This window comes from Magnolia sinica, chromosome 6 (assembly GCF_029962835.1).
Source record: "Magnolia sinica isolate HGM2019 chromosome 6, MsV1, whole genome shotgun sequence".
NCBI lineage: Eukaryota > Viridiplantae > Streptophyta > Magnoliopsida > Magnoliales > Magnoliaceae > Magnolia > Magnolia sinica.
Genome location: NC_080578.1, coordinates 13,164,049 through 13,191,513, shown reverse-complemented (window position 1 = coordinate 13,191,513; position 27,465 = coordinate 13,164,049). Strand labels below are relative to the sequence as shown.

The 27,465-nt window shown below is 40.3% G+C and overlaps 1 protein-coding gene across 2 annotated transcripts; it reads left to right on the top strand.

Moving 5' to 3' along the window:
• The first annotated feature begins 7,368 nt into the window (after positions 1–7,368).
• Positions 7,369–27,262, top strand: LOC131248318 (uncharacterized). Of its 2 annotated transcripts, XM_058248562.1 has the most exons (5): positions 7,373–7,840; positions 17,005–17,082; positions 17,172–17,256; positions 22,408–22,496; positions 26,656–27,262. In XM_058248562.1, exons 1-5 carry the CDS (start codon positions 7,547–7,549, stop codon positions 26,794–26,796), a joined length of 687 nt encoding a protein of 228 aa, XP_058104545.1. In that variant the 5' UTR covers positions 7,373–7,546; the 3' UTR covers positions 26,797–27,262. The 2 variants fall into 2 exon arrangements, with proteins under 2 accessions (XP_058104546.1, XP_058104545.1); XM_058248563.1 differs by lacking the exons at positions 22,408–22,496; positions 26,656–27,262 and adding an exon at positions 19,582–20,243 and having other exon boundaries at positions 7,369–7,840.
• Positions 27,263–27,465: the final 203 nt, after the last annotated feature.

Below are 27,465 nucleotides of genomic sequence, written 5' to 3'. Positions count from 1 at the left end.
TGTTTTCCAAGTTGTGTTCATAGTGTGCTTCTTCTAGTCTCTTAAGTTGCATGGTCATTTGCATGCATTTCGCGGTCAAATCGCTTCAAACCATGATCATTCCCATGCATTCGCGATCATTCCAAACAATTCCGTGTTGATTCACGGTCGTTTTGAGGCATTTCGAGGTCAATTCCCTTTACTCCACGGTCATTTGCATGCATTTCGCGGTCAAATCGCTTTAAACCATGATCATTCCCATGCATTTCGCAGTCATCCCAAACAATTCCGTGTTGATTCACGGTCATTTCGAGGTATTTCGCGGTCAATTCCCTTCACTGCACGGTCATTTGCATGCATTTCGCGGTCAAATCGCTTCAAACCATGATCATTCCCATGCATTTCGCGGTCATCCCAAACAATTCCGTGTTGATTCACGGTCGTTTCGAGGCATTTCGCGGTCAATTCGCTTCACTCCACGGTCATTTGCATGCATTTCGCGGTCAATTCGCTTCAAACCATGATCATTCCCATGCATTTCGCGGTCATTCCAAACAATTCCGTGTTGATTCACGGTCGTTTTGAGGCATTTCGCGGTCAATTCCCTTTACTCCACGGTCATTTGCATGCATTTCGCGGTCAAATCGCTTCAAACCATGATCATTCCTATGCATTTCGCGGTCATCCCAAACAATTCCGTGTTGATTCACGGTCGTTTCAAGGCATTTCGCGGTCAATTCCCTTCATTGCACGGTCATTTGCATGCATTTCGCGGTCAAATCGCTTCAAACCATGATCATTCCTATGCATTTCGCGGTCATCCCAAACAATTCCGTGTTGATTCACGGTCGTTTCGAGGCATTTCGCGGTCAATTCCCTTCACTGCATGGTCATTTGCATGCATTTCGCGGTCAATTCGCTTCAAACCATGATCATTCCCATGCATTTCGCAGTCATCCCAAACAATTCCGTGTTGATTCACGGTCGTTTCGAGGCATTTCGCGGTCAATTCCCTTCACTGCACGGTCATTTGCATGCATTTCGCGGTCAAATCGCTTCAAACCATGATCATTCCCATGCATTTCGCGGTCATCCCAAACAATTCCGTGTTGATTCACGGTCGTTTCGAGGCATTTCGCGGTCAATTCCCTTCACTCCATGGTCATTTGCATGCATTTCGCGGTCAATTCGCTTCAAACCATGATCATTCCCATGCATTTCGCGGTCATTCCAAACAATTCCCTGTTGATTCACGGTCGTTTTGGGGCATTTCGCTGTCAATTCCCTTCACTGCACCGCCATTTGCATGCATTTCGCGGTCAAATCGCTTCAAACCATGATCATTCCCATGCATTTCGCAGTCATCCCAAACAATTCCGTGTTGATTCACGGTCGTTTCGAGGCATTTCGCGGTCAATTCCCTTCACTGCACGGTCATTTGCATGCATTTCGCGGTCAAATCGCTTCAAACCATGATCATTCCCATGCATTTCGCGGTCATCCCAAACAATTCCGTGTTGATTCACGGTCGTTTCGAGGCATTTCGCGGTCAATTCCCTTCACTCCACGGTCAGTTGCATGCATTTCGCGATCAATTCGCTTCAAACCATGATCATTCCCATGCACTTCACGGTCGTCCCAAACAATTCCGTGTTGATTCACGGTCGTTTCGAGGCATTTCGCGGTCAATTCCCTTTACTCCACGGTCATTTGCATGCATTTCGCGGTCAAATCGCTTCAAACCATGATCATTCCTATGCATTTCGCGGTCATCCCAAACAATTCCGTGTTGATTCACGGTCGTTTCGAGGCATTTCGCGGTCAATTCCCTTCACTTCACGGTCATTTGCATGCATTTCACGGTCATTCCAAACAATTCCGTGTTGATTCACGGTCGTTTCGAGGCATTTCGCGGTCAAATTTGCTTCACTTCACGGTCATTTGCATGCATTTCGCGGTCAAATCGCTTCAAACCATGATCATTCCCATGCATTTCACGGTCATTCCAAACAATTCCGTGTTGATTCACGGTCGTTTCGAGGCATTTCGCGGTCAATTCCCTTCACTGCACGGTCATTTGCATGCATTTCGTGGTCAAATCGCTTCAAACCATGATCATTCCCATGCATTTCGCAGTCATCCCAAACAATTCCGTGTTGATTCACGGTCGTTTCGAGGCATTTCGCGGTCAATTCCCTTCATTGCACGGTCATTTGCATGCATTTCGCGGTCAAATCGCTTCAAACCATGATCATTCCCATGCATTTCGCGGTCATCCCAAACAATTCCGTGTTGATTCACGGTCGTTTCGAGGCATTTCGCGGTCAATTCCCTTCACTCCACGGTCAGTTGCATGCATTTCGCGATCAATTCGCTTCAAACCATGATCATTCCCATGCACTTCACTGTCGTCCCAAACAATTCCGTGTTGATTCACGGTCGTTTCGAGGCATTTCGCGGTCAATTCGCTTCACTCCACGGTCATTTCCATGCATTTCGCGGTCAATTCGCTTCAAACCATGATCATTCCCATGCATTTCGCGGTCATCCCAAACAATTCCGTGTTGATTCACGGTCGTTTCGAGGCATTTCGCGGTCAATTCCCTTCACTACATAGTCATTTACATGCAATTAGCGGTCAAATCGCTTCAAAACATGATCATTCACATGCATTTCGCGGTCAAAAAAGTGTTGATTCACGGTCGTTTCGAGGCATTTCGCGGTCAATTCCCTTCACTCCACGGTCAGTTGCATGCATTTCGCGATCAATTCGCTTGAAACCATGATCATTCCCATGCACTTCACGGTCGTCCCAAACAATTCCGTGTTGATTCACGGTCGTTTCGAGGCATTTCGCGGTCAATTCCTTTCACTCCACGGTCATTTGCATGCATTTCGCGATCAAATCGCTTCAAACCATGATCATTCCTATGCATTTCGCGGTCATCCCAAACAATTCCGTGTTGATTCACGGTCGTTTCGAGGCATTTCGCGGTCAATTCGCTTCAAACCATGATCATTCCCATGCACTTCACAGTCGTCCCAAATAATTCCGTGTTGATTCACGGTCGTTTCGAGGCATTTCGCGGTCAAATTTGCTTCACTTCACGGTCATTTGCATGCATTTCGCGGTCAAATCGCTTCAAACCATGATCATTCCCATGCATTTCACGGTCATTCCAAACAATTCCGTGTTGATTCACGGTCGTTTGGAGGCATTTCGCGGTCAATTCCCTTCACTGCACGGTCATTTGCATGCATTTCGTGGTCAAATCGCTTCAAACCATGATCATTCCCATGCATTTCGCGATCATCCCAAACAATTCCGTGTTGATTCACGGTCGTTTCGAGGCATTTCGCGGTCAATTCCCTTCACTTCACGGTCATTTGCATGCATTTCGCGGTCAAATCGCTTCAAACCATGATCATTCCCATGCATTTCGCGGTCATCCCAAACAATTCCGTGTTGATTCACGGTCGTTTCGAGGCATTTCGCGGTCAATTCCCTTCACTCCACGGTCATTTGCATGCATTTCGCGATCAATTCGCTTCAAACCATGATCATTCCCATGCACTTCACGGTCGTCCCAAACAATTCCGTGTTGATTCACGGTCGTTTCGAGGCATTTCGCGGTCAATTCGCTTCACTCCACGGTCATTTCAGGCATTTCGCGCTCAAATCGCTTCAAACCATGATCATTCCCATGCATTTCGCGGTCATTCCAAACAATTCCGTGTTGATTCACGGTCGTTTCGAGGCATGTCGCGGTCAATTCCCCTCACTTCACGGTCATTTGCCGCGGTCAATTCGCTTCAAACCATGATCATTCCCATGCACTTCACGGTCGTCCCAAATAATTCCGTGTTGATTCACGGTCGTTTCGAGGCATTTCGCGGTCAATTCGCTTCACTTCACGGTCATTTGCATGCATTTCGCGGTCAATTCGCTTCAAACCATGATCATTCCCATGCATTTCACGGTCATTCCAAACAATTCCGTGTTGATTCACGGTCGTTTCGAGGCATTTCGCGGTCAATTCCTTTCACTCGACGGTCATTTGCATGCATTTCGCGGTCAAATCGCTTCAAACCATGATCATTCCTATGCATTTCGCGGTCATCCCAAACAATTCCGTGTTGATTCACGGTTGTTTCGAGGCATTTCGCGGTCAATTCCCTTCACTCCACGGTCATTTGCATGCATTTCGCGGTCAAATCGCTTCAAACCATGATCATTCCTATGCATTTCGCGGTCATCCCAAACAATTCCGTGTTGATTCACGGTCGTTTCGAGGCATTTCGCGGTCAATTCCCTTCACTGCACGGTCATTTGCATGCATTTCGCGGTCAAATCGCTTCAAACCATGATCATTCCCATGCATTTCGCAGTCATCCCAAACAATTCCGTGTTGATTCACGGTCGTTTCGAGGCATTTCGCGGTCAATTCCCTTCACTCCACGGTCATTTGCATGCATTTCGCGGTCAAATCACTTCAAACCATGATCATTCCCATGCATTTCGCGGTCATCCCAAACAATTCCGTGTTGATTCACGGTCGTTTCGAGGCATTTCGCGGTCAATTCCCTTCACTCCACGGTCAGTTGCATGCATTTCGCGATCAATTCGCTTCAAACCATGATCATTCCCATGCACTTCACGGTCGTCCCAAACAATCCCGTGTTGATTCACGGTCGTTTCGAGGCATTTCGCGGTCAATTCGCTTCACTCCACGGTCATTTACATGCATTTTGCGGTCAATTCGCTTCAAACCATGATCATTCCTATGCATTTCGCGGTCATTCCAAACAATTCCGTGTTGATTCACGGTCGTTTCGAGGCATTTCGCGGTCAATTCTCCTCACTTCACGGTCAGTTGCATGCATTTCGCGGTCAATTCGCTTCAAACCATGATCATTCCCATACACTTCACGGTCGTCCCAAATAATTCCGTGTTGATTCACGGTCGTTTCGAGGCATTTCGCGGTCAAATTCGCTTCACTTCACGGTCAGTTGCATGCATTTCGCGGTCAATTCGCTTCAAACCATGATCATTCCCATGCATTTCACGGTCATTCCAAACAATTCCGTGTTGATTCACGGTCGTTTCGAGGCATTTCGCGGTCAATTCCCTTCACTTCACTGTCATTTGCATGCATTTCGCCAAATTCGCTTCAAATCCATGATCATCTGCATTTCACGTCATGTCCAAACGATCCGTGAAGTGATTAGGGAATTGACGCAATGTCTAAACGACCGTCAATTCCATTCACTTCAATTGTATTTGGGATGACCATGAAGTGCATGAGAATGATTATGGTTTGATTATCGCGAAATGCATGCAAATGACGTGAAGTGAAGGGAATTGACGCAAAATGCCTCAAACGACCGTGAATCAACACGAATAGTTTGGGATGACCGTGAAATGCATGGAATTATCTGTGAAGTGGAGCGGAATCTGACGAAGTGAAAATGCAATGGAACGATGAATCAACACGGGATGACCGAATGATGAAATTGACTGAAAGTGGAAATGAAATGGATTTTCGACCATCAACCTGATGGAATCTTGGAAAATAACAGGGTTGGTTGGCTAAAGTAACTTCTCCTACCCCAAAATCATATAAGTTACATCAAGTAACTAATTTTGGTTTAGAATATATTCTTGTTAAATGAATAAAGAAAGAAATGAAAAAAAAAGAGAAAAAAATAATTTATATGCTTATATATACATATTTATATAAATATGTATTAGAGAAAATTGTAGGTAGAATACAATTCTCCATGTAAAAAAAAAAAAAAAAAAAAGAAAGAAAAAAAGTGCATAGACTTTTACGGACTACAGTTATGGCTACAGCTATAATCTGTAGCTATATCTTCGATACATATCGAATACACTTCGATTAATCGAAAATTGCAAGATTTTTTATGCAAAGTTGCTGAACAGTTTTGGACCTTTTCCGATTAATCGAAAGATATTCGATATATCGAAGTATATATCGAAAGACCTTTGATGTATCGTAGAGGACATATTGAAAAAGCATTGGTGGCGGTTATCGCTACGGTTATAATCCGTAGCCAAAGATACCGGCTCTTTTTTTTCCCTGTTGTAATCCCCACCGCCTTTGTGGGTCCTTTTATGAGGTACGTGTTATATCTAAACTGTCTATCTATTTTGCGAACTCGTACTAATGCTTGGGAAGAAAAATAAGACAGATTTAGCTATCAAGTGGACCACACTGTAAAAGGCAGTGGAAGATTGAACGTCTACCATTGAAACCTTTTTAGGGGTCCCAGAAGTTTTGGATCATTACAAAATTTGTTTTTCCTCTTCATCCAGGTCTTTGTGACATTATGAATATATTGGATGGAAAATAAATGTTATGGTGGGCCCTACAAAATTTTTAACGGTTAAAATCAATTTCCCCGTTGCTCTTTGTGGAGTGGTCCAGTTGATCTTTGGATAGGATTTTTTTTTTTTTGATAATGCTCCGAAATGATCTCGAACTATGGATGAACGTTGTGGATATAATAAATACGTAACTGTGGGCCCATGTAACTCTGATATCTTTTGAACCGTTCGTACAACTCGGAGTTCGAGGAGTGTCAGCGCTGATCTTCGAGCGCCACCGATCCGCTTCAAGGAACAAGCAGGGGCATTTTCGACCTTTGGCAAGCCTTCCGTACAGCTCGGGCGTATTCTCGCAAAGGAAAATGACGTGGGCGTAGATTCCTAAATGGGCCATAAATGGGTCGTACAGTCGCAAATTTCTCAAATATCAGTTGGACCACACTATAGGAAACGAGAGTGATTGAGTTCCTCACCAATAGAAATTCTAAAAGGGCCCATCTTAAAGTTTTCATAATGTTTATTTTCTATCCAACCTGTTGATAATATCAAGAAAACATGGATGATGGAAAAATACAAATATCATCTTGATCCAAAACCTTTTTGGCCTATAAAGAGTTTTTAATGGTCATTCATCATTTTTTCTAATGGTATGGTCCACTTGAGATTTGGATCTCTTAAGGTTTGGAACTACTCTCTAAAATGATATGTAAAAACATATGGACGGCATGGATATGCAAAAAATACAACAAGGTGGGGTCCACACAGTTAGGGTAACACCCACAGAGTTGTTACCCGGTAACGGTTAATCGGCTCCGGTGTGGGGTAGTACACATGGCACTCATGCATGGCTATCCAGACCATTCAAATTGAGCGAGAAATTGCGGATTGACTATATCTCTAAAATTGGAATGATTGAGAAATCCCTACCATCCAATTGATGGTTATCAAATGGATGGCTAAAAAGAAATTGGAAGTGGTCAAAATTCCAAGGATAAAATCAGATGTTCACTACCATATTTCAGCTCTGATTTCTTACTCATCCAGAAATATTCAGCAATTTCACCGGTCTGGATTTCTGTACCACGATCCATGTGTAAGGTTGAAGAGTCACCACCATTTGTGAAATGACGGTGAACTAGGAGTCTATCCATCGAAAGATTGCAGTCAGTACATTCTGTTTGTTTTGGCCTCAGGAGGAGGGAAGAAGGGTCGAACCCATGGATTCGTGGGCGCAGCTTGAAAACATACAAACGCGCATCCTCCAACGGATAACGGAATTGGAACTCGCTCTTTCCCGCCAACACCTCTCCGTCCCCTCTCAGACCGACCACCAACACCAAGATTCTACCTCCGACACCGAATCCCGCCTTTCCACGATCCTCAAGGCCGGTGGCGTCCGATATTTCTCATTCAAGCGGGTGCCGTTCGATTACTACGATAGATCCGTCGAAGACAGGAGAGAAATCCTCAGCGCCCCTACGGTGGATCATCTCTGCAAGAGCATCGTCCTGGTATGCTAGAATCCGTCATCTTCTTCTTTTTCTCTGTTTGGCATTTTGTTGAACAGGCCGTGCGCAAGGTGTAGATGGTTGTGTTGAAACCCTATTTGGTTATTGAATTTGATTTTTTGTGGGGTTTTGGGGCTTTTTTGTTGCTGAATTTGAAATGAGCTTGGTTGTTAAGGGATGGATACCAGTGATGTTCTTTTGAATGTCGCATTTAAAAAAAAAAAAAAAAAATCAGAGCTATTAATAGTTATCTCGCTATAACCTTTCAGTAGTTTTATAGATGCCCCTGACCATTCTAAGGGATCTGAGCTGCCTATTATGTGTAGCATTGCCTCTGTTTGATGTCAGCTCAATGAAAGTCTTAAGTTCATAGCAAGATGCATGTGGTGATAGGAGTGAAATTTGGTAATCAGATATCACAATATTGAGTGCTAATACCACACATATAATATCATACCCAGTAATTGCATGCGCTCTATGGGGACATGTGGTGCTCTTGTACCACATCTGGTGCAACCAAATCAAATAAAGAGAATATCAATTTGGATATGTACCTTTTTCTTGAATATCGAACCATTAAAATTTTCATGGACACAAAAGAGAGATAAAAATAAGGATTGCGGATTAATATCCAACAACTTATTGGCTGTTATTCTCGCCATTGCAATAAATCCTCACTCTTCTTCTACTGTAGGCAACACATGACAAAGGGAAATCACCATATCCTATGGTCCAACAATAACCAAAATATTTGTTACTTCTAATCCTATCTATTTTCACTAAAATATTAAGAATGACCAAAATAGACTTGAATCCTGTCACAGCCCTATTGGGTTTATGTAAATTGGTTGTAACTCACTCAAATAGTATCAGAATTGCAAGATCTTGGGCTCGTTTAAAAGATGAACTCAATAGACTTTCAAACGAGACCAATTTTATGTCATTTAGACATTGTTTAATTCCTGAAAAGTGGCCCACAAAATATGTGACAAAAATAATAATGAAAAACTGGTTCAACCAAACTTTTAACTCTAACAACTAAGTAGATGACCACCAATGTGGTCCATAACACATACTAGGACCATTGATCTTCCATTAGATCAATCTAGACCCTCAAAGTTATTCAAATGATCAATTTAGATGGTCGAATGATTTAGATCCTCCTTGATTACGACCCTTGGATGGGCCCGATCTTTGATCGGCCAGCTTTTGTGGCTTGGATGCATCATTACCCTCGGCTTCGGAAAAAACTCATCCTTGAGTTGATTGCACTTTGTCGCAACTACCCAGGTTATAATGTGTCTTCCTCAACTTTAGTGGTAGTTGATGTTGAAGGCCTCTGAACCATATTGGGATCTCGTTCATATGGTGGCGTCATATTACTTCTTTGCAGTCCTCTTCATCTTGGGCGTCAACTTCCACTTCTTTTGTGAAAATGGATTTGTAGTCTTAGATGGCTGGAATGTGGATTGTAGATTCATTCTTTGTCATAGATGAAGGCATTGTGGTATCTCCTTTGTCACTACTCGCCTTTGACCCATGTCTTTTGATCGTCGTTGAGACAGGACCAAAGTGCCCATCATAGCTTTGATGTTCCCCGTAGAACTAACTGATATGATTGTTGAGCAACTCATTGTTTGGGTGACCTTGATGCTTGAGTTTCATGTCGTTTCATCCTTTAATTCAAATCCATCGACTCTTATAAATTTATCTGTGAGCTCTTCTGTTACAGTTGATGCTTCGTCTAATCCTCTTGTTGATCCACCAATAAGGCTATTCGTGGATCCATCGATCAATCCAATGTCTAATTCCTCAGGAGCATCACCTCTTTTGTTACAGTTGATCATTTGATCCTACTGTTGATCCATCAATAAGGCGATTCATGGATCCATCGATCAATCCAATGGCTGATTCCTCATGAGCATCACCTTGGATCAGGACATTGTCACTAGGAACATTTTCCTTTGGAGTTTCAAGCATCGCTTCCTTAGTTTCCACCACTTGGTTCGCTTCCTTCTCTTCTTTTGTTAGTTATTTCTTTTCCTCTTCTGAAGATTTGAAAGATGATCAGGGCTCTTCAAATATTGGGTTCACCATGAATTTTTTCTTCCTTCACAAAATTTTATGTATTTCTTTTCTCCTCATGAATGACCAATCAATGTTGTATCCTTATCAGGTGACAATGATCAATGGAGTGACCCTACATCACACATCTCCATAATACTTTTCTTTGAAGGTAATAGGTTAAAAGATATGACCGAAAGGGATGCTCTTCGTACTTGGGCAAATATCCCAATTGCAACAATCTCGTAATTGCTCCCCAATAAAAAGTTTTCATGACTATTTTGTTGATATAATCTAAATAATGTTTTCATCTACCACTACTTTCATTTTAAATACTTCACTTAGCAGGGTTTTAGTAGGCACCTGACCCATTCACAACAACTAACTGTTCTATCATCTATTGGAGCGTCTTCATCATGTCACTTGACTTCCTAAAATTGGGTTTGGGTGTTGTTTAAGGGCTTATTTGGATTTATGGTTAAAATTGGGTTTCTAATTTGGGGAAATTTTGGAGAAGATGGGAATTTAGGTTAGGGAATTTAGAGAAGTTGATAACTTGGGTGTTTACATTGAGAAAAAAATGGATTTATAGTGTTAGGAAATTTTGGGATTTTGACACAATTGCAATGTCAGGCTAGGAAAATTGAGAAAATTAAGGTTTGAGAATCAGGAAATTTGGGGATTTTGATAATTAGGGTTTTGGGTGAAGGAAATTGGAAAATTTTGTAAAATAGTGTTAGAGAGCTAGCAAAATTTTATTGTTCAGTGATGGGGAAGAATTGGGGAATAAGAATAAAAAAAGAGAACCAATCCCAAGGAATGGAACTTGCTTTGATACCAAGCTAATGCAACCAAATCGAATAAAGAGTATCAATTTGGAAATGTATCCTTTTCTTGAACATCAAATCATTAAATTACTTCATATACAGAACAAAAAGAAAAAGAAAAAAGGTAAGGGTTATGGATTAATATTTAACTACTAGCAGCTATGCTAGAAATCGCAATAAACATCCTGTTTTCTTCTATCGTATGCAACACATGGCAAAGGGAAAGCACCACATGATATAGCCTAAGATTTTTTTTTCATCGTAACTCAGATAAATGTCTTTACTTGTATATATAATCTTTCTTAAAGCAAGAGAAAATCTTAATATAACCCTAACCATCTATTACTTCCAATCCTAACTATTTGTTTTTACTAAAATATCAAGAATGACCAAAATATCCTTGCATTCCATCATAACCATATACGCTCTATGTAAATTGGTTGTAGCTCACTCAAATAGTCAAGGTATTCTGTACTCGTTACGATATGGCCATAAAGGTAACAACTGTCACCATTATGCAGTTGATTTTTTGGGACCATATCTGCTGTTAGGGGGGGCGTAACAACCGTTACAAGGCACAACGACCGTTACCCCCGTAACGGTTGAAGAACAACCACTTTTTTCCTATTTTTTTAAAAAAAATTCCTCATTTTTTTTTTCGCTTTCCTCACATCTAAAACTCTCCTAGATCATTCTATAGCAGATTTCAACCACTCTTATTATAGTTTTTGGGATTAAAATTGTAGATTGAAGCGGTTTGAGCAAATAGAAGCTTCAAGGGCCATTTTTTTTTTCAAAAAATTGAAAAAAGTGGTATTTATCACTTTTTTTTTGTTTTTTGTTTTTTGTTTTTTTGTTTTTTTTGTTTTTTTTATTTTTTTTTCCATTTTCTAGTTCTAAAGCTTGATCATGATGTGTAAACATTAGAGACATATAACCATGTTCGTAAATTCACCAGACAACTCGATACAACACTCTCACCAAAGAGTGGACCGTTACGCTACCATAAACATGTTCAAAAAAAAAAAAATGAATACATATTTGGAATGTTTACAATATTTTGGATTTTCTAGATTTTTTTTCAGAATTTTTTGAGCATAAAAAAATTTCTAACCATGATAGGGATCGTAACAGTCGTTATGCCCCTTTATTGGCTGTTACGGCTGATACCCGTATCAGTAATGGTAATGATTGTTATGACCACCATTACTGATACAGAGTACCTTGCAAGCAGTATAAAAATTACAAGATCTTGGGCTTGATTGAAAGATAGCTCAATAGGCTTTCAAATGAGACCAATTTTATGTCATTCAAACATCGTTTGATACCCTAAAAGTGGCTACCAAATATGTGATGAAAATAATAAATGAAAATACTCTTAACTCTAACAACTAAGTAGACGACTACCAATTTGGTACATAGCACACACTAGGATCATTGATCTTCTATTAGATCAATTTAGGCTCTTAAAGTTGTTCAAATCCTCAATTTAGATGGTTGGATGATCTAGATCCTCCTTAATCACGGACCTTGGATGGGCCCGATCTTTGGTCAACCAGCTTGTGTGGCTGGATGGATCAACATCTAGATCGGTGATCCGTCAGGTTGCATCATTTGTCGGCCATATATAAATATCACAGTGGGGCCATAAAGATAGAAATCCCTCTATACTCTTATTACCATTATGGGTATCCCTTAATATTCTCAAGTGATTGGATCGGGAGGCTGATTTCGTCCAGTACAAGTAGACCAAACAGGGTGTGCCCTGCTTGGTTTCTTGTATTGTGAACTCTGTTCTCTTGGATTAATCTTTTTGTTTCAATAAAATTTTTGTTATTCTCTCGAATAAGTCGTATTCTTAAGTGAGATCACACTTCAGAGCTAATGATGATATTTGGCCATATATAGTCTCTATAACATTTTTAGAACATGGTTGAAACTGATTCTAAATCTTTGCCGTCGCTGTTGTCATCCAGCCTTCTCCCAACTATTGGGAATTTGGGATTGGCATTTTAATTGGGACCGACTTAAAATATCCTATTTCATCAATCATTCCTATCTAAGGTCTAGTCCTCAATAAGTGTACAAGCATCCGAATCCCTTCTCAGCCACCTTGATCAAAGTCCTTTTAGCTCTTGGCCACTCTCTTTTCAGGCTCTTCAACCCTATAAAAGTCCCATATGGTTGGGGTTGTCTCCAGTTTTTGTGGCAAATAACCAAACCATCTCAATCAGCCACCATGATCTTATCTCCTAATGGAGCTATGCTTAGGATGCTTGGTTATCTACGTTCTTAATTCTTTCTTCTATTGGATTGGCCATTGTCCAGAAATTGATTTGATAAGGTAATCTAAATTGTCTAATACTGAAATTTTTCTTATTGAGCGGGAACCATTGCTGCCAATTGAAGGGTTAGGATTGTCCAAAAGTGATTTTGGACCATTTTTCCACTTAATATTGGAAATACCAAATGAACGGATTTGAATCTTTTAATCTCGTCCATATATGTGAAGAAATGACATGGAAGCATGAAAGTGTCATCCCTTTGAGGAGGCCATACCATACTTTGCTCATGTTTCCCCCACTTTGTTATTAGAAAAAAAAATGCCCCTTAATTCCCCAACATTGTGCTGTTGTGGAGCATAGCTAGTCAAATAACTTTCTTGTAATGTATTCCCTGAGTTTCATTGGCATGCAACGAAGACATGGTACTCTGAAGGCACTTCTCCACTCCTTCCTTCCATTTTTAATTATATTGGAAACATTCTCACCCATCTCTTGATCCTTTTAAATTATAGAGCCAAACTAATGGAAAAAGTTGCTGATGCACATTATAAAGATGTTGTAAATTACAGTATTAATATTTCATTGTAACATATTGTAATTTGCATCCAATTAACTGTTGAACAAACTTGTGCATAGTATGCAAATCCCGAAATAAATTTATCCATAGCATAGTGCTTGCTCCTAGAATTGAAGCGTTCTTTTGGGTAGTAGTGGCATGCAAGATCTTAACCATCAATCGCCTTAAGCACTAGAATCACATCATAGTATTTGCGTCATGTACAAGAAAATGGAGATATCCTCCTCATTCATTACGAGGTAATGAAGATTTGGAGTGGCTTCTTGAACCCGTTTGGTTTAGGATGGGTTTTCCATTGCACTATTGGTGAATCAATATTGGGATGGGGAAATGACCCTTTCAATGCAAGGGGTCAGGTCCTTTGGAAGGTGCTTTCCATGGCAATATGTTGGGTAGCTTGGAAAGAAAGAAATAGGTGATTTTTTCAAGGCAACGGAGTTCTTTTTTGGGAAGTGATGGATAATTTAAGTTTGACATCACTAGTTGGGCTCTTGCACACAAGGATTTTGGGGGGATTAATACTTCAAATTTCATTAAAGATTGGCCGATGTTGGTGAATGGTGAACTTACCAAGGAAAACAAAATTTCTGTATGGAAATGCTCACCTCAAGATGGGTGGAAGTTAAATTTCAATGGATATTCTTTTGATAAACCTATGTCCAAATAGCATTGGAAGATTGATTAGAGGTGTAAAGTGTCCAATTGTTCTTTCTTATTCTGAGCATGCTGGTGAGGGTTATGCAACTAGCGGGGAGGTTATGGCACTGAAAGTAGACTCCGTCCCTTTGTTGCCAAATGTTGTAGGCTGATTTGGTGACAGTGTTTTTTTTTTTTTTAAAAATGAAATCCATCTCTTAGCCTCTAGGTTAAACATTGCTTTTAATCATGTTGGAACAGGAGACAAGCAGGGGTCTGTGGGTCTACTTTCTGTCTTGGAATGTCTGCCCCTTTATTCTAGTGCATCCTTTTCCTGATTTAAATTTTTTTTTTTTTTTCATTTATAGAATGAACCTATGGTTTTGGGTTAATGAAGATGTTTTGATGTACTTATTTTGCATGCTTTTATGGTGGTGCCATGTTAGAGGAAAAAATTGTGTTTATTGAATTTGTTTATGTTTATTTGATGGAGAGTAGTGTTGGCTAAATTGGAGGTAGTATTGGATGGATTAGGAGTAGTGTTTTGACCTTTTCGTTAGCCGTTGGGCATTAGCCGTCTCATATGGCCATGGTTGGCATCATGGGTTGACCATGAGAGGTAGTGGTGTCAACAATCCAATTAGCCAACAAGAGATGAGAAATGGAGAATTTGTGATAAAAGGCCCTTGAGTTTCTTGATTGCATTAAGGAGTTATTGTTGTCCTTAAGTGATGATTGAGTATTTTGAACCCTGCCTGTCCATAAATGTGGATGTTTACATATTGTGCACCCAAAGAAAGTCAGGTTGAATGGCATTTATTAATGTTTGGGGTCATTTATATTTCAAGTCATGTTCTAGCACAGGCCCTTAATTACATCTCTGGGGAAAACCCTTGATTAGAAGGTAAAACCAGAGTGAAGATCTAAAGGCATGGCCGGGCCTTGGACGCGTTTAGGTTCTTGGTTCTTCATCTTTAGAATACTTAGAACCAAGAGGCTCATAATGGCATTGACATATAAGAACGGTTGTCTCAACAATACCGTGGGGGCTTACATATCGAGGACGAATAGGATACAACTCTCTAGCTCTCACCATAGGGTGATGAGACCCTTTGCGCCTAGCGTCAATTGTAAGGGAAGGATATGCATTTGATATGGGGGCGTGGATGTATGAGAGGCCTGTCGTAGGCTTTCAGTGCCCAAAGCCATTATGCAGGCTAAAGGAGAACTCTGCACCTACATATAGATGTTGTTGGTGGGTATGTGCCTGGGTGCAGAGCTTGATCCAATAGTGTGTGGCACTTGAGATCAAGGCCAACATTGTGCGGCTCAGGCCCGTGGTGCAAATCCTATCCCATCATTGAGGTCCCTAGCACGACACCAGACCATCCCAATGAAGGGGGCGGAAGGTTCAAGCAAGTGAGGCCCACCTTATGAGCACCTACACCTGAAGGTTCCAAGGTTCAGTCCCTACTAGATCCTTATCATGTTGTCCTCTCTCTCTCTCTCTCTCTCTCTCTCTCTCTCTCTCTCTCAAGGAGGTCCCTAGGGGTATTTATAGGGTTGTGGGCCCGATTTTCTCAGTTCCTGTAGGTGCGGATCTTTGCCCTTGGCTCCACAGTTTGTGGCGCAGAAGGTGATGCATAGTGCACAAAGTCTTGTTTTGGTTTCCTACTTTCCCATTGTGACGTGATGATGTCATTGTTCAACGCAAAGCTGCTGGAGCTGAGTTGGTGCAGGGCAATGGCATCATTGGATGCGCAGGGGCCCATTTTGGTTGAGTACTAGAATTCAAGTGTAGAGGTCTTGGAATCCTTCAATTTTCCCACAGGAGTTCGTTCCAAAAAAGCTTGGTGTGGTGTGGGAAGCAAATGAGGTTTAAAATGGGGAGAATCCTGGTGGAAAATGCAGCCATCCCTTTTACCACACGTGACACAAGTATTGCCTTGAATCGTGGTTGCATGGGCGGGCCGATCCGCACTACCTATCTCAAGTGAGTGTAGATTGTACTTGGTAAATTTTAGATGTCAACATGCCTACATTCATATCTTTTTATCAATGCATGAAGGGATGCTAGCTGTAGAAAGCTTTTGAGAATTCTCACTAATTGGAGTTCTCTTGCAACTCAGTTTTGCTAGTCTTTTAATCTGGGAACTGCATCTGTTAAGGAAATCAACATCTGGCTGCATAAAACTCATGAGCTAACTATGTGCTGATGATGGGACAAAACTATCTGAAATTCTAACAGCCTTAGTTTGCTTTCATTTATGCATGTCCTTAGTAATTTTTCAATTGATTTCTCAGTGTTCCTGAAGTCGTGTACTTCATTTATCACTTTTTAGTAGAAGTACGTTAGGCTGCATTTGGATGCACAAGGAATTGAGTTACAGACATTCATTGCAATCAACAGGAAACAACAAAATTCTTTGTATTTCTCAGGATCCAAATGGAGGTAGCAGGACTCAAATTACAGTTACGTATCTTTCGAGTCCTACTTGAAAGTAACATAATTGCACCTTGAAGCCCGGACCCTTATTGTGAATGCTAAGGAAAAATAATAATAATAATAATAACAATTTGGTTTTGCGCACTTCATAGATGAATGAAAAGACCCTATAGACCCTTTTTGAATTTTGCAACTAACTTTTGTTATTCGTATTCTGTTACCAAGACTATTCTCTTTCAGAACTTAAAATTCTTTGTTTGCACTTATTTGTAGCCATCAGCGACTCTCGGATTCTCTTAATGTGATGGGGAGCTTCTGTTTTTACTTCGCAGGTCAATACACAAGCCCATGCCAGTGTTTCTGATTGTAGCAATCCTAACAATTCAAAGTATTATGTTGTTGTCATTCAGGTACGTTAGTTGTTTTCCATTTCACATAATATTTGCAGTTTAACCGAGCCTACCAGGTTGTCATATAATTCTCATTTGCTTTGTTGCAGTATACAGCTCGACTAAATGCTGAAAATGTGAAAAACTTCCTGTACTCGATTAATAACGGGAAGATACCGAAGAAGAAGTTCAACCGTAAGTTTGTTTCTGCTAATTAGAAAGGCAGATCACAGATTTCATCATGCTTTCAAAGTTGATTTCTTTTGCAGTTGAATATGAATTGGAGATGACAGAGCTTGTTGAACATCATGTCTATGGTTTCTATTAAGTTTTAGCTTAGTTGAAGCAATGTCATTCCCATAGCTGCAACTTGGGTCTCGGTCAACCTGAACCCAAGTGGCCCAACCTGAGTTCAGGTTGGGTTGGGTCAGGTTCTCAAAGTCCTTGGGTTGGGTTAGGGTTGGAAAAAACCATGTTGGATTTGGGCTGAGCAAATTCAGGTTGGCTTAGGTCAATTTGGTAAAGCACATGTATTTGGGTTGGGTTGGATAGGGTTGGGTCTGTTTGGGGTTGAGTATTGAGGAATTTTGGGTCGCAGTCGGGTCATCGTGAGGTTGGGTTGAGGTCAGGTTGAAACCTGACCTCAACCCAAACCACCCAAGTTGCACTGCTACTCATTCCTTGGTAATCTGACATGTTTGGATTATTATTCTTTACTCGGTGCCATATTTATTATCTGACCCAAATTAATTGGGATAAGGCTTGGATGATGATGACGACGACGACGACGACGACGACGACTCAGTGCCATATTTATTAGAAAAAAAAAAAAATTGTCTCAGTGAGAAGATTGTTTCCCTTTATTTTTCAGAGAACAATTTGTACACAACTCTACATGCTTTGTATCATGGCTCCCCCAAAGGAATCAGTTCCTGGAGATGGTATGGGAAATTATGAGAGCAAACATCATGTGTTTAGGAAAAGGCTAACAGATGCTCAGGAATTGTTAAGCATATGAGAAACAAATGAGATGCATCTAGGAGTAAGTGAAATGATAGCTGCTGGCAATTTTGTGGAAAACCCAATGGTAAATGCATTGGGATTTATGCTATACAATTAACTGAAACCTCTTTGAAAATGATTCAAACACCCTAAATGAAGCAGTATCTTTGAATGTATGGTGAAGGCAATTGGTCATTTATCCGGACTCATCATCCAACATATTATGGGACAAGTTACTAGTACCAATTTCTTCAGGACAAAAACCAACACAATTATGGATCAGGCTGCTAGACTGTGTTTCAATATCGAGGTTGCCCAGTTGAGCTATCAGAAAAGGAAAGGAAAAATAAAAAATAAAAAATCTTAACAAGGTCATCAATAGTGTGAAGCCACCCTATGATACTCAGATCCTTTAAAAAGGCTAAAGTGACTATGATAGTTGGACAATGGAAAGGGAATGCCCTTACCTAAGACTTCATCTTTAGATCTACTTGGGTTTTCAACTCTAAATGCTCTAATTATTTAGGGTTTATAGAGAGGCACACCAACTGGGTTATATAGCCAATATTGGTGTGGATGTCTTAATATGATCATGCCAGTAAATAAAATCTTAATGCATTTATGATTTGTAACCAATCCTTCCTGTACGCATATCCTGAGAGTCAAAAATCTTAACACATTTATGACTCGCTATGGTAACATAAAATTCAGCATTTGTTCCTTGTTGTAATGGCAAAATTCGTGTTGTGATCATTTGTCTTACAAGCATGCATTGTGTTTGGGTGTAGAATGAAGTGATCATAGTTTGCAATGGCCTATGGATCATGACACTTTTCACAGTGGCAAACTGATAAATCATGTGAATGTAAGACCAATATGATTCACAACATCTTTGACAGTAACTGGTGGCTATTACTAAGCTGGCGCAAATTGCAACAGCTTCCAATATGTAACCAGGGTGCTTCGTGTGGGATACTCAAGTTCCCTGGGCCAGACGCAACACCTTTTGGCCTTTACCAGGCTGCAGCTTGTGATGCAGGACCATCTGCTCATAACAACAGAGCCAACCGCACTGCTTGTTTGTTTCAAATGAGGCCACTTTAATGGTCCAATTGGACTTAGCAATAAGAAAAAGGTCCAATTGGACTGTTCGTCCCACAAATCCAATTGGATGGCCCATCTAATGGTCTGATTGACCTGTGGGAGAAAATCCCAATTTTTGGACCAATTGGATCTTGACCAAAGGACTCGTCAAGATCCTATCAAGGATGGCTGTCCACGGTCAGCATTGGGTTGTTTCTTGAGCATAGTCTAGAAGTGAGACTCTTCTAGGAACTGTAGGGGTTTCCTTAGGTTTTGGTGGTGAGACTCTACAAGTCTATCAACATCTATATTTTTCTCTTCTTCTTTTTTTAATTGAAAATTCACAGCAAGTCAATGTGGATTTAGACCTTGCAATTGATACATATGCAAATGTCTTTTTAATTGGTTTCGGTTCCATCTTAATTGCTTCAACAGCTTGGAAAATTGTTGTGCTGCGTGCTAGGCGGGATTGTGCATTGGGTCCCAACCCAGAGGTTAAGTATGTTAATATAGGGACCTAGGAGGCTAAAAATGCATGAGGATGGTGCCATTAATGATGCCTTTGGGTTCTTTGAGATGTGAGGTGGCTTTGCGAGAGTATGAGGCAGTGGCACAATGGCCCTGAGGTGCGGCAGTATGACTCAATGAGGCTTCCGAATGCAGACTTCGGTTTAATGCTTGATGGGTGGGTTAGGCACTTCCATTGTTTGGCAAAGGATTGTGTGAATATGCAAAGCGAGAGGTTCATGTTTAGAGGAGGGCTAGCTTTGGCAAGGGTGTTTGTCAGGACATAGAAGCTGTAAATGTGGAAAACAAAATACTGTAATATGTGACATCTGCCAACGAGGGCCCTGTGTGTAATAATCAGCGTATGCATCCTGATTTTACATTTCAGACTCACTCCCTCCGTAAAGGAGTCTCTATGCTCAATGCATATCAACTTTAAATGTCTTTCATTTGCATGAGAATCCATTAATGTGTAAAATGTTGATTCTCCCTCCCTCCTAATGGAGGCTGGACTAGGATGATTCATGGCTTGTTTGTAATATTGTGCAACATTTTTTTAAGTTTTATTTAACATGATCGATTAATTCTTACATTTAGTTTGATTGTTTCCACAACTCTTGAATTGATGCTTTTGCTCTCTCTTCATAGGGTTAGCAATGACCAGTCAGGTGCACCAACTACCCTAACTTCACAAGCCAAAAGTTCTACTGCACAGGCATTTTACACAACCAAGAACTGATCTTTATAAACCAAATGTTTCATACAATAACTCCTTACCTTCCAGGATTCATGAAAAATGATGATGATTCATGAACAACAATTATGTAAGGATGCTCAATGCAGATTCATGCATGCATTAATAGTCCATAGCCAAAAAACTTGTAAGCAAATCTGGTTGGGCCAGTGTTTAAGATTTGCTCCCCTTACTATATTTATGGAATGGGCCATACAATGTTTTGACATGTTTGGTCCACCCAAATCTTATTCCCTCATTATTTGCATACCCTGCTAGTTTCATGGCAATTGCCAATTATGATCTGCTGATTTTCTACTCACATGGGGAGCTCTCAGCAACAAGTAATCTTGACTAAAGGTAAACAGAAGGATAGATGGCTATGAATTTGTCCATAAGATAGTTCTTTGAGAGGCAACCCAGGCCCTGCAGGCCGTGGGGGAGTATGCAGAGATCGTGATAGCAGGATGATATTTATGTTCCACCAGCACTATGGGAGTGCCTCCAATATAGTAACAAAGATAAGGGCTATGCTTGATGGAGTTAAAATTTGTAGAAGCCTCCTAAATAATGTAGGTGGAAAGTGATTCACGAGTAGTTGCGGAAAGCTTCCTCAAATACCACCCCCCCCCCCCCCCCCCTCTCATTATTTGCATACCCTGCTAGTTTCATGGCAATTGCCAATTATGATCTGCTGATTTTCTACTCACATGGGGAGCTCTCAGCAACAAGTAATCTTGACTAAAGGTAAACAGAAGGATAGATGGCTATGAATTTGTCCATAAGATAGTTCTTTGAGAGGCAACCCAGGCCCTGCAGGCCGTGGGGGAGTATGCAGAGATCATGATAGCAGGATGATATTTATGTTCCACCAGCACTATGGGAGTGCCTCCAATATAGTAACAAAGATAAGGGCTATGCTTGATGGAGTTAAAATTTGTAGAAGCCTCCTAAATAATGTAGGTGGAAAGTGATTCACGAGTAGTTGCGGAAAGCTTCCTCAAAGACCTCCCCCAAATATCTTGGAACTTATGGTACAAAAGTTGGAAGTGAAGGAGCATCTCTCTTGGATTCTCCATGGAATTTCATATACATTCTGAGAGAACAACTCAGTAGCAGTGTCCTCGTGAAGATTGGAAGTGCCAGCGAGGGGCATTCGCTTCTTGAGCTGATCTCCCAGAAATATCGTGGGTGGGTTGTATGATTATGGCTAATGTGGGAGTTAGATGAGTATGGCCCCTCCTTGTTTCTCTTGTGATCGTGAGGGGTTAGCTGTCTTTGGAACTGTACAACTCATTTGTATAGCCTTCTTTGGGGGGACCAGGGTGCTGCCTGCTAGGCATGCATCTTTTATTCATCCAATATACACCCTGGGAGCACCAATCCACCTTTTACCACAAAAAAAGAAGGTCCATGAGAGCCAAGTATCAAACGATAGATCTCTGTCATCAATGAAGTCAAAGTAGCTATTTCCTGTGTGATTATTACGTAACATTGCAAAATCCTCCTATCCGGGTGAAAGATCTTTCAAGGTTTCTTAGGCTTGGAATTTGACAACATGAAAAATTAATGATATCAAGTTCATATTTTTCAATAAAGTCTCACTAGTCGAGCAGACCATACATGTAAATATACAAACAACCTCCCTGCACTCATGGTTTGTCTGCACCATGGGGTGTGTGGGTCTCTTGTGGTTTTTTGTATGTTTGCCCATTTGTGTGGGTGTGCTGTGCCCATGAGTACTTGTAGTGAATAATGGTTAAAAATATAAATACATTAACACTTTATCATCTGCTGCAAAAGTAATTATGTTGTTAATTTCATGTTTTCAAGTTTTCAGACTAAGCAGTTTGTCAAAGCTAAGATCATTCTCAAAACAAAAGACAAGATGTATCACAACATGTATTGACCTGTTCTGGGGAACCAGTCAAACTTTTGCAACATCTGCTAATTAGTATCTTTATATTTATCTACTGTTATCCATGACATGATATTTGCTCTTTGGTTATGCTGGGGTACAGTGAGGCTTGCACCTGAAGAGGAGTCGCTGAAGTTGACTGGATTCGAACACAATGCAGTGACATGTATTGGTATGAAGATAGATATCCCGGTAAATAATCTCTCTTTATGGAACAATTATTTAAACCCTCGAATTCTTGGAGCTTTATTTCTGCTCGGTTCCATCATTGCACAGTTAGTTTAAATGCCTTGCAAACTGACTTTAACTTAAATCATAGTTCTGGGTGCTTTATTTGTGAGTTGCTGCAAATACGGGATAATTGAAGTAGCAACCAAGTTCACAACCCCAATATACACAAATTGGCATGCTATGGGAGTGCTCAAGCTTTTCACTCCTAGTTGAGAGAAAATGCTTGAAAGTCTCTGTTCATTTATGAACCTAACTACTGAAGGATGAAAAAAGATGTAGGCTGTTCAAGCAAAGCCAAAATTATACAAGTCTATAAGCAAAATGCGACAATCCTTTACGACAGAAGTATAATAGCTCATATGGTTGTTCCACTGTCTTAAGTACCTGATATAGCCTGAACACCCGAAAAGCCATATTTAGTGAAATTTGTAAATCAAATAAACTTATTTAAAATGTGTGATCTATATAGATTCCACATTATGTTTCATGGAAATATATAATATATATTTCATAGAAAGCATATAATATGTAATATATAATTCACAAGATAATGTTCATGAACTTCTTGAACTAATGTAAGGTATTCAGTCACTTACCATGTTGCGAGTAGTAAAGTATGGGACTGAATCTCAAGTAAAGTAACCATAACACAGGGAAGCATGCTCTATCCTTTGCACGGTAAGCAATCAATACCAAAATCAAATTCCCATATTGAAAGTTCCTGGTCATTATCATCATCATTGTCATAGCCTTCCTGCCTATTTGGGGTTGTTTTCCAAGATTGCTTGCAAAAGTTTGGCAATTAGCTGCCCCTGACATCCTCCTTTACGTAGGCTTGAGACTCACTGGAGCTTTGGTACCATGCAAGTTTGGAGTTTAGATTTCACAAAGGAAAAAAAAAAAAAAAAAACGCATTTCAGCTGAGAAAACCCGATTAATTGGATTTATAATTGTTAAACTCGGACGTTATTTGAAATTTCTTTTTCTTGAAAAACATTTACTATTTAAATTCCCCTCGATTACACTAAAATTTACAAAAGATTTCATAAATAACAGAATTGTAATTGGAAGTACCTTGAATTTTCTTGCCAAGATACTAAATTTCTTTGACAAATTGATCAGGATATAATGGGTTGTTTGGGAAAGCGCCGGGGCTGCCTTTGATTTTTCATTGGTGGTGAAGAGCCAACAATTTTGGAAAACTCACGAGACAATTTTAATTTTTTGTATTTGAACAAACAACCCTCAATACTTCTACCTTAGAAACAAAAATTGGAGTTAAATGTCTAGAATGTTTTAAGGAAGAATCATTTCTCTTTAGATAATTATGGGTACATTTTCTCCTTGGGTCTATTTGGATCGGTGGAATCCAAAATGTAAATTTGGGAAGGAAAACATCACATCGAAAGAAATTTTTGGAAAAGAATCCTAAATGACCTGTTTGTTTTAGCATTTATGATTTCCATAGAAATTTGGATAGGTCAATGGAGAAAAAGTGAGAGCTTTCTTAAAAAAATGTGGAAACCTCCATTTCTTAGGGTTTTTTTTTTTAGGAAATGGAAATCACCCATTTTTTAAAGAAAAACTTTGGAAATTGGAAATCGATTTCCGCAGCTACTTTTGTTTTCACAAAGGGCAAAAAATGTCAAATACGAGGATAATGATTTCTTTCCATGAGAGAAAGGAGGATTCGACCAATCTAAAAAGACCCTAAGCAACTACGAAATATCGAATGGAATTACCAGTGATGAAGATGTCTTATTTTTCCAAACACCACTTATCATTGTTTCTTGAAGTATTACCCCTAGCATTTTATTTTTGGGTTTTGCTAACCTCCCCACCTTCATGGGGATAGCAATGTCCCCAAACCTTATAATGACACAAGGGGTGACCTATCATCGATTTGAACCATTCATTCATTCACACAACTAGGAGCAAGCCATGGCCCAAGAATCACGCCGATGGGATGATCCTAACCCTTTGAATGTGGCGAATTTGTTACAGCCATCCATTATTTACGAGCCATAAAGAACATTGTTAGAATCATCAAATCAAAGTGTTACTTTAGAATAATAAGATATACAGAGTAGGATCCATCTACTAGTGGTTTAAAGATGATGATTGAACTTATTTTGTTTCTCTGATCAATCTCAACTGTCCATTTTCATGCTATTGATTGGAAGCTTAGGATCACCCAATTGGCATGATTGTTGCATAATTGCTTGCTTCTAGTCGTATTAATGAAGGAACAGTTCAGATGGATAATAGGTCACCTCGTGTGCCATTTAAAAGGTTTGGGGCGTTGTTAATGTCCCCATGAAGGTGGGGACATTAACAAAACCCTTTATTTATTTATTTTAATTTTTAATTTTATCTTTTTGACATCTTGATAACTTATACTATTTCACACCTCTCATGGATAGTGGTGGATTGAATAGGCCTTGATTATACTTTGGTAACATAGTTATCAGAGGTTAGGTTACGAATCTTCTGTTATTTCGAGTTATTTCTATTGAGAATTTTAGCATTCCACGGGGACCATTTTTCCTTCAATGCACATGCATTCCAGACAACATCACTTGAGCGGCCCCTCATGCTTGATGCTGCCTGAACACTTCAAACCCTTGGGACTGTCTGCATTGGATACTGTCTGGTGTGCTGCCATCATGTTTAATGCCCTCTAATTAATTCTTGTCTAGCTGTGTTAGGCTCCAACGTCGCATGTATGATATGTGCCTTCATGTATGTCCATGTCCATATTTGCATGCAGGTGCATGTAATAACTATATGCCTACTTGCATGCATGTATGAGCACATAGGATGTGGCTAATGTGCTAATTCCTGTTATCAATGTCCTCTGTGGATGTGGGACGGCAACCCCGAGGTATATGTCTAGTTGCCTATGCATGCATGCACTGTAAGGTCTGAGTGCATACTAGCTCGTCTTGAGGAATAGCATGAGCAGTAGAAGTCATTGGAGTTGGACTTAAGAAATTTCAGTCTGGCACTTGGAAATCTGTTTATTTCGATCATTTCAAGCTGTTTATTTTAACAAATGACTGACTCCACTTGCCAATAATGACCAACAGTGACTTGCAATTGTAAATGACCAAACTACCACTTGCAAATGCTGTTAGATGTCTTGTTACTTGTGCCTGAGTAGGTAGAGAAAATACCAACTCATCACCTGAAATGGGACTCATCATTCTGGAGGGCAAGGTATCTTCATCTGTTTAAGAGACGAGGGTATTATGGTCCTTTTTCACAGAAATGGGTCACTTTTAACATGAACCTTTGTTGACATGGGCCTATTATGGATCCAGTATCTGGGCCTTTAGATCTAACAGTTGATTGTTTGACCACTTCCCATGACTTTCAGTTGCCCTTGGGATATGAATCGTATCAACCTCTTTGATGTAGCCCCAAGTGTGGACTGTGGGAAATGCAGATCTGTCTGTGCTCATTATGGGGTAGCAGGACCTTTTACCTTCGCCATGTGGCTGAGGAATGCGTCCAGTCTTCCTATCCACAATTTGGGCCCACTTTTCAGATGGGGTGAAAACATGTCGGTGTCATTTCATCCCATGCCGAAATTGAGCACTGGATAGGCTGTCCTATCCTCCTTTTGGTGACATTCCAAATTGATCCTAAGCCTTTGTACCCTCATGTGCAATTCAGAACCATGTCTAAAGGGATCCCATTTGGACAGCTACACCCAAGTCAGTTGGCAGTTGCCCAATCCATGAATGGGATTTGGCCCTCTGAGCTGATGTTTTCCCATCTCTGCAGAAAACAGGGAGCAGGCAGACTGTTCCACATGTGTTTTCTCAGTCCAACCAAACGCTCACATTCTCATAATATGTAATTAGGGGATATGTGTACCCACCAACCATGGACTCCCAAACATCCAAATAAGCCATTTACTGCTGTTGGGTCTTTTATCATTGAATATCTGCTCATATCAGCCCAAATGATCGACGGATACTATTAGATCAAGATATGCAGTTGCCCATGTGCTCCAATCAATTTGATATTTCAATACACACATACACACACATGATTATCAATTCTGATATTCCATGTATTATAATTAACAAGATAGATGTTGGGTTGATTTTAGGTGATCTTGGATGAAGCAATCGTCAGACTGGACCCCAATTTCTTCTGGTTGGGAGGTGGAGAGATCGATCTGAAGCTGGGGATCAGAACCTCCCAATTCATCGATTTTGTCAAACCTTTCATAGTCAGCTGCAGTACTTGATTCTCTGCAAAAGAAGAAATCATCATTCATCCGATTAGAAGAAAGATCAAATTTTCAGAACCCTGTCTCGCAAAAATCCATCAGCTTGAGATCTCAACCATCAGATCGCATTGGGAAGCGCCCCGTTCCGGGCTCGCCGTCAATGCTGGTAGGAAATTGGGTTGGGATGTTTGTTTTTCTTGGAGCAAGGCAGTTCTGTTTCCCATCTCTTTTGAAGTTTTGTGCCATGTGGTTATTAACTAATCTGTAATTTGAATTTGGTTGGGGGACATTCTTGGAATTAATGCAGCCATATGTTAGACAGGTTTGGAAAACAATCACAGCCATTATTTTCTTTTTTAAACTGAAAGTGTACCTGGTCATTCCTTGGGTAAAATAAAATATAAGATATTGCATAGAATACTAATATGGGATTTGCAGAGTCAGCTCTTAAAGATAAAAGTAAGAATTATAGACTGTTGTGTCCTCCTCTTCTCTTACATGGTTGCATTGCCCAATGCCATTGTTATTTCTTTTTTTATTCTATGAGAAATGATCTAGTGCAATCAGAGGACTACAAGGTATAGTGCTCCTACTTGTATTGGGAGACTTGGACAATACAATTGATTTATCTGGACCATCCATTAGGTTGAGCACTCATTTCTTGAGCTATGATGAAAAAAGCCACAC

Coding starts and splice junctions, on each gene's coding strand:
- LOC131248318 (XM_058248562.1), top strand. CDS start 7,547: ATGGATTCGTGGGCGCAGCTTGAAAACATACAAACGCGCATCCTCCAA. Junction 17,083..17,171: donor ATTATGTTGTTGTCATTCAG/GTACGTTAGTTG, acceptor GCTTTGTTGCAG/TATACAGCTCGACTAAATGC. Junction 22,497..26,655: donor GTATGAAGATAGATATCCCG/GTAAATAATCTC, acceptor GGTTGATTTTAG/GTGATCTTGGATGAAGCAAT.